Source organism: Alligator sinensis, unplaced genomic scaffold (assembly GCF_000455745.1).
Source record: "Alligator sinensis unplaced genomic scaffold, ASM45574v1 scaffold559_2, whole genome shotgun sequence".
NCBI classification, from domain to species: Eukaryota; Metazoa; Chordata; order Crocodylia; family Alligatoridae; genus Alligator; species Alligator sinensis.
In genome coordinates, this window is record NW_005842046.1 from 201448 (window position 1) to 209749 (window position 8302).

General features: G+C 48.2%; 1 protein-coding gene across 1 annotated transcript in view; it reads left to right on the forward strand.

The window, feature by feature from the left end:
• The window catches only part of DUSP5 (dual specificity phosphatase 5), a gene marked incomplete at its 5' end in the record, with an annotated part of 17842 nt that extends 14698 nt beyond the window's left edge, over positions 1–3144 (forward strand). The window contains 2 exons of the mRNA XM_006022832.2: positions 1816–1933; positions 2798–3144. Of these exons, the coding sequence (XP_006022894.2) occupies positions 1816–1933; positions 2798–3144 (465 nt within the window). The remainder of the gene's footprint in view (positions 1–1815; positions 1934–2797) is intronic.
• Between the last annotated feature and the right edge of the window lie 5158 nt (positions 3145–8302).

Here is an 8302-nt window from a genome sequence, read left to right on the forward strand (position 1 = left end):
TTAAAAATGTCCATGAATGATTAATATAATACTAAAATGCATGCAAATGTAAAAATACACTTCATGGGAAAAGTGGGGTTTTGTTTTTATCATGGTGGGACCAGGGGGTTTTGGCAAAATGGTTGTTGGGACATAAGGTGCAAAAGGCTGAGAACCGCTGTTCTAGTCTGTAGTCTGTAATGGGCTTTGCGCCTGCGTTGTTGTGCGGTAGTTCGGCTTTTCCTGGTCATAGGATTAAACCTCGTCCTTAATGCGGCGCTTAGTCCACTGAGCCGGTGCCTTTACTACACAAAGGTTCTGGGTTTTTGCATCAGTTTGGTCATCTAAACACCAGACACTGCAGCATTTACCTCTGTGTAGCTAGTTAGAGTATAACATAGTCTGGGGGTATAGAGTAGTACTCAGCTAGCTGCACTGAGACAAAAAAAAACCCTATCCATGCCTTGTCTCCATGAAATGCAAAACTCTAGAAATCTTGGTTCAGAGATGATCCCTTTTATTAGACCAACTAAGAAATCGCAAAAACATGATCTTTTTCTTTTTTTGTGTGATTTCCCAGTTGGTCTAATACACGGGATCGTCTCTGAACCAAGAGTTCTGGCGTTTTGCATTTCTTTTTGTCTCAGACTAACACGGCTCCCGAATACATCCCTCGTCTCCATGAGGCTTTTAAATTGAACTGGCTGTCGCTGTGTAAATCCGGCAGCAAATTCAGCAGTGAAAGCATAGCTAAAGTGGGCCACTCATTGATTTATTTATTTAAATTCCTTGCCTTCCTGTGGGGAAAAAGTCCAGGTGACAAAACCCGAATGCAGGCGATCTTCTGCACATGTTGTCATTTGTATGTTAAAAATAACACTTGCATCGCTGCTCGGCTAAGGACCCAAGGCGCTGTGGTGGTAACTCGGTGAAAGGAAATGGAGCTCACCCAGGAGGGGTTTGACCCGCTGCCTCCCTCCTTTCACGGGCTTGTGCTAATTGGAAGGGAGAGACCACGCCAACTCACTGCGTCTGGGGGAAAGCAGGAGCCAATTTACACAGCCACATCAATGTGGAAATCAGATTTTGGGTGGGGGAAGTGTGACCATCACCACCACCACACATTACGGATCTCTGACATTTGCTTTATCACATTGTAGGCTTTCTCAGACACATGAGTAAGTACTCTAAATAAGGGCTATGAAAATAGCTCATGAGAGAGGTTGAGTCATCAGCATAATCAAAGGAAACGCTGGTCCTGGAGCTTCGGTTTTAAAGTCCCTCTTTGTTTTAGATTCACGTTATAAATCACGGGGACATTTCACTCTGCATCTATTTCAGCTTAAAAATGACAAGTACCCAGACATTCACAAGGTAATGAGGATTATGAGAGAAATTCAATTTTCAGCTCGGATATGGTTTTCTTCTCTGGCTGCCCACATGCATATCCAGACCCGTGCCAAGAATATATCGGAGGGGTCTGGCTGGTTGTAGCCTAACTGAGTATCCATTGTTTCAACGTGGTGGTCAAGAGGGTTTGTGGCAGGAAGCAGGGATTTGCCAAGTACCCGGCATTGGCCTAACGCAGGGATGGGCAAAATGCAGCCCGGGGGCCAGATGCGGCCTGCCAGGCCATTCAATCCGGCCCGCGGGGCCCCTAAAAAAATTAGAAAATTAATATTAATCTGCCCTGGGCTGCCTGTCATGCAGCCCTCGATGGCTTGCTGAAACTCAGTATGCGGCCCTCTGCCCAAAATAATTGCCCGCCCCTGGCTAACGGCTCACGTGGCCATCAGCGTTTTATTATTACTGTCGTGGTTGTTGTTTGTATTGCAGCTGCAGCAAACAGCCCTGCTGCTGGCTCAGGATGCCGCCGTGCCTGGTGCTGTACAAATGGAGAGCAAAAAGGCAGACCTTGCCACAGAGCTTGCACTTTGCACAGATAAGTCGAGAGGTGAGAGCAGGATGCAGGGAAGGAGCGGAGGAGCCCTAGGTAACACTTAGACAATATTGCTCCGCACGCTAGACAGTGATCTCAGCATATCGTGTCTGGAGACAGCGGGAACAGAGCGAGGCTGATGCTGACAGCTTTTGGAAACCCAGCCTTAAAATACACTTTTCTACAGCCCCAAGTTGACAGCAAAGGTCCTTAGAGTCATTTCTAATCTCGGAGCCACTGGACTTCTCACCCATGTGAAGTTACCCACGTGAGGGTGAGTGCACTGTGCCACCTCCCCAAGTGCTGGAGGTTTTCATGTCATTTTTTTTTCAAGAACTGGTGGCTTATTTCTGTCAGACACAGAATCTGAGACTCCTTTGCAAAGCGGGCAGGATGGGATAGTGGGTGGGCAACAGCCTTCTTATAAAGAGTCGCCTTATGGAGCCTGAGCCAAAGCCCATTGGAGGCATTGGCAGGACTGTCATAGATGACACTGGGATTTGGACTGGGCCCATGGGGAAATAACCTTTAAGGACTGGTTCATGGCCTTATCCCTCCTGCATTCAATTGGCATTTGTATTTATTCCAGCTTGTTTTATAGGACGCGGATTAGAACAAATCGCCGCCAAGGACAGGCATGGTTGAGCCTCTGCATTAACCATTACAGTCCGGTTACTTAAGTCTAGTGGACTGGAAACTCAATTAACTCAAGTTCTGACACAGCTAAAAGGTGCTGTTTAGACAAATTAACATACTGAGGGGTCCAGCTTGAAGGACTGATAAGAATTGGTTGAAGTAGGTTTGCAACAAAGAAGGAGCAGAGCTGTGCACTTTACTTTTAGGGACCCTTTAAGCTCTAACACTGGCTTTTTGTGACAGGGTCACCGTGCTCCGGGGGACTTCGTGATGAGGAAGAAAGTTTATGGGGTGAAAGAGCCGGGCTAGGACTCGTAGGTTTGCAAAGCACTTGGAGATCCTCAGACGGGGGGCGTCAGCAAAGCGAAATCCTATTATTATTATTTATGAAGGTCTATCCTCCACAAGCCTGTATGCTCAAGATGAAGAGAGAAGATTTTATTTCCATTATAAAAAGGTTTTACTTCAGTAAAAAGCATGGGGCAGAACTTTATATAATAGCTATCGGGAATGCCAGCCGCTCCAGCAAGAAGCAGACAATGCAAGGCCCTGGGTGGGTGGTGAAAAGTCTTCGTGCTGCTGACTGCTAAAGCAGCGACATCGTTCAGCGTGCTCAATCCAGCTGTGAAAAGCAGCTGGTTTTCTGGCAGTTGGCATGGCATATGCGGGCGGATATGCTTCAGAGAATTGATCGGGGGGGCCACTTGTTGGGAAGAGGGGAAATCGGAGGGTGTGCTGTTCTGTGTGCGACGGAGCGCTAAAGTGGCTCCCAGCAGTTCTGATTACCAAACCCAGCTGTGAAGAGTGCTTACTTCTCTAGACCGGAGTGACGTCTGGTGGGGATGTGCTTCAGAAAATGTGCGAGGGGGGGAAAGTTTGTGTGCGTATGCACGCGTGTGCATGTGCAAGGCCATATGAAGGGGAACAAAAAGTAGCATGCTCTCGAATCGGCTCAGATTGCATTTCCTCCCTGCCTGGCCAGCTGGATTTGGAAGAAGGGTCACCAGGGCGCATGGGATATGTCTGCCGACACTTGCAGAAGGTTGCCACATCTAACACTTCGGACCTTTTCTTCTCTCTCTTGGTTTTCTTCCCACTTCCTTCTCCTTTTCAGCCCCCTCCTGATAGAGAGAGAGAAAGGAAACAAAGAATCCTCTTCTAATTGCTGCAATGGGAAGCAGACTGGGAATTGCAAGTGTGTCGGAGAGGAAGGGGCTGTAATGGTGAGGGCGGGGGGAGAAGGGTCTCCTTGAATCCAGACGGGAATAACACAAAAGCAGCAACCGCTAGTTCCTGTGCACTCAGCAGAGTCTCCTTTGCAAAACTGGCTCATAAATGGCAACTTTAATGGACAAGGAAATGGTATTGTCTGGCTGGAAAATATCAATAATTCCACTGCTGACTCCTCAGGGGACCCCTGTGAAGTCAGCATGAATGAGAGCAGGATTTGGAGTGCCTACCTTTGTTTCCTAGCATCTGTTGGCAATCGCTGCTCTGTATCGGTTCCCTTTGCAAAAGCATTTTGAGATGTAGTTTGTCAGAGGGACCTGATACAAAACAAAGCAGCACTACCAGTTGGCTGTAGAGACATCTTCAAAATCATGTCGGCCCAATCAATCCTTGACTGGGATTGGGCAGTCCCTTGCAGGGGTGAAAAAGCAGCTGAGATATTATTAACTGGCCCAAATGAAACCTTGGGACTTCCACCGATACTAGTAGGGCTCCATGTTTGCAGGGCAACTGGGAGAGGTCCTGTTTCTATTGGCCTTCTGTGGGATGGAGCAGAGAGATAATGAGTGCTAATTAACATTGTAGTCATGGCCCAGAGAGAGAGGAGACCAAGCTAATCCTTGGAATAACAGAGCAGGGGGCATGAGCTTTGCTCCCCTTTGATCTTCAAAGGATGAGCAGCACTCACATCGCTAGAGGTCCACGTGGCTGCGGGTAGAGGATGCTGCAGCTTGTGGGTCTAAGATGGCTCACCTACCTTGGCTTTCAAATGCCAGGCAGAACTTGACCTGGCTTTGCAGGAGGGTGATGTTGGTTCTGCCTGCGGATCGGATTTGGGAAGCCCGTGCTCGGCGGGTCTGGAGGGAGTACCGGTTGAACAGCGCAAGGAGGAGAGTCAGGTCCAGGTGACAGGAGCCCGGGTGGGACCGAGTACTTGGGTAGTCAGTCACACACACGAGGGGATTGTAGAGAGGCAGATAACATCGGTCCTCTATGAGATATCAGCTGTAACCTCAAGGTGATCTAATCTGTGCCAAAGGCCAGCAGTGGGCACAGAGGGGAGAAGGAGCTTCCTGTGTTTCATCGCTCCTTGTGGAAGTCAAGGCTCCGGTTAGTCGGAAATGAGCTGGCATGTGGGGACACAGACAAGAGAAAAATCTGCCTTGGGATGATGTGGCCTTGGGTCTGAGCTCATGCACATAAACTTTCCTCCTCCTCCTCTTCCTCCTCTTCCCACAGCCTGTCTCACCACACATGCCTCTAGAGATGCTCAGACGCTCCCTCTGTGATTTTTCTGCAAACCAGGGACTTAGACCATGTGCCTCTGCTGATGAGAAGGGAAGATGAGGATTTCAAGACCTCTCTTTGGTTATAGCTGCTCCCTAGCTGGTGGATCTGCAGCCCAGGGGAGACGCCTACAGCCCTGGGAACTGGGCCCCTCTTTTCCCGGCAGTCTCCAAAGTCCCTCCTCTACCACCCAGGACGTCTGGGAAGGGCTGTTTTCCCAGGCATGGCTTCAGTTCAGACAGCCAAGTGCAGGGCAGATGCACGGTCTTCCGGGCTGGCCAGCTCTCAGGAATGGTTTCAACCACTCGCCAGCCAGGCTGATCACCTTGGTGTGGGGATATTAACCTTCCTACCGTTCTTGTAGCTATTCTGATGAGGACCAGCTCACTTCCATCCTCCAGGCCAAGCCCCAAGCATGCTCAGACCACAGGCAGATGCACAGTTACCAGAAAGGTAGGACATGGTGCTAAGGAGAGTTGCCTTTATGTAGTTACACGAGTGCTACGCTGGTGCAAATCCTGCCCCCTGAGTGGGGTGCATGGCGTGCCTCAGTGTCCAGAGTCATAGATGTAAGCCGAGGGGCAATACCCCGGTCTGATGTGTGTTTGGGACCATATAATAGCTGTAGGTCTGAATGCCTTGCGCAGTGATATCTCCCCCACTGATCCCAGCAGGGCATGTCTTCTCCAAGGGGATGCATGTATGGAGAAAGGTGTCCTCGAGATTTTGCCCCATCTCCATCCTAATCCATCTGCCAACATAAAAGAAAGCGCTGGGCCCCAGCTGGTTGGAGCCCGGAGCGTGCAAGCCCCGCTTCATCCCGGGGCGGCGTGTCTGGGGGTTGCACTGGTAGAGCTGCGGCTGCCTACGGCTCTCCTCTCGGCAGGCCCATCTCCTGTGAAGTGGGAGCAGCCAGGAAGAGCCAGCACTGCACTCTGCCCATTGCGACCCCTCCTTCACGAGGCGTGCGAGCCTGGAAAGACTCCTTGCACATGTCTAACTTACCAGGCTGCAAAAACCAGAGAAACCTCCTGGTCTTTGCTGGCTGCATTCAGGTCTTTTAATGTCATTTAAACATCAATCGTATGTATTGAATGACCTTGGAGATTTCTTCTTCTGCCATCTGCTGGCAGAAATCCTTCACGAGTGCTCAGGGAGATGCTGAAGTCCATATAGGTGTCTGGTTAAAAGTTAAAGCAACTTACAGTAAATTTAACCATTAAGCCATATTTCTTTTGTAAAGCTATTTTATCAAAAGACAATGATCAGAATAGTTACTTTCCCATACCAACCATTTGGCTGTCAGCAAAGCGTCACTCTCAAAATAATCCAGTTGTTTGTTATTTATCATTATTTCACTCAACAACAAGTGTGCTAATTGTTACTCTACCTAATGTTTCTTTACAGTCAGACAAGTAAATACTTAATGGCCTGTAGTCAATGCCATGCAGGCTCAGTCCATCTAGCCCAGTATCCTGTTTGCTGTAGTGGCAAGTAGTAGGTGCCTTAGAGGAAAAAACAGGGTGATCCCTGTCGTACCCTCCCAGGCACAAAGAGTAGGTGATATCCCCAAGTGGCGCCACGGATCTGTCCTCTGTGAATTTGTCTTACCCCGTTGCAAACCCGGTTATACTTCTGAGATCTACAACATCCAGTGGCAATGAGCTTGTCAATCCACATGTCAATTGTGCCTTGGGAAAAGAACCCCTCAAAACACTTCTTTTTATTTGTTTTAAACCTTCTGCCTGATAATTTCATCATGTACCTCCTAGCTCTTGTATGACAGATCCTGGCCAATAGCGGTTCCCTGTTCACTTTTTCAACACCGTTCACGACTTCATAAACCTCTGTTATACTTACCCTTCAGTCATCAAGGTGAAGGGTCCCAGCCTTTTCAGGCTCTCCTTGTATGGGAGTTGTTCCACATCCCTGATCGTCTTTATTGCCCTTCTCTGTTCTTTATTACCTTTTCTAGTTCTAGCGTAACACACTTTCCCATGAAACACCAGCACACTCTCTTATGAAAGGCCCTGGGACGTCCTTATGAGTGAGATCTGAGAGTGGTCTGAGTTCAGAGCTGAGCGCCTACATGGAAAATAGGTATAACACCACCTGTGTGAATGGCAGAGGAGGTTTTAAGATGGTGCATAATGCACTTTGCTTTAATTATCTCTGTCAGCACAGCCCCGTCTGCCACCCTCCTGGGTCAGTAACATCTCACAAGAAAGATTGCCACCTGCTGCTGAATTACGAGCACTGCTTCCTACCACATCCCGAACTTCAGCGTCCCCCATCCAGGCACCGAGCAAGACGGAGGCCTGACTGATGTATGATATCCTGCATTAAAGTGGCATATCTGGAGCTCAAATACAACATATACTATGTATGATCAAACTAAGCTTTTTTAACATCTAGGAAGGTAAATTTTCTTAGGGTTTCCCATTTTTGTACTTAGCAGAAAATACCCGTAACCCCCTTTTGGTGTTTCCGCAGCATCAGCAAGTTTCTGTAGGTTGAAGCCCTGTAAAGGCAGGCAGAATTCATCTTCCAACGCACCAGAGGTCAGAAAGAGCTGTTGGTGGGAAAGCAAGCATTTTCTTGCCAAGTAGCTGGGAGGTAAGCTCCATGCGATGTGCGTGGCTTGCTGTGTAGCTGCACCAGTCAGTGGCAAGACTGCCTCCAAAGTCACTGAGGATGTTTTGTCCAATGTGCACATTAAACGGAGTAAGTGAAACGGGCCTGCTTCTAATATCTCTTGTTGGCACCATCACTCATTTCCAAAGTGAAAGTGAAAGAAGACAAAAGCAAGATGTAGCTGGCAGGTTTTCCAGTTGGCATTAAGGCTCTGCAGAGGGATTTGGTAGACCAGAGGGCTGTTCCCGACTCGACTATAGACCTTCTATACGACCCGGGTCTAGATGCTTGTTTCCGAGTTCCTCAACAGAAAAATAAGGAAGATAATCCTTCATTTATCTGTCGTGGGCACTCGGACACAGATCCTTAGCCAGGGATTGTTTCTTGGTGTGTGTGTGTGTGTGTACATCCCCGGATCCCTTTCGGGGTCTATACTTTCTAGCACAATTTGGGGGTCTATATTTTCTACCACAATACAATTACTAAGCAATATGAATAAGACAGGGCCCCCTGCAATGACCTTTTTTGATAGTATCAGTCAGCTGGGAAAAAACAAATTGTACCAAACATGAAAAATACCTATTTCTTCGTTTTTCC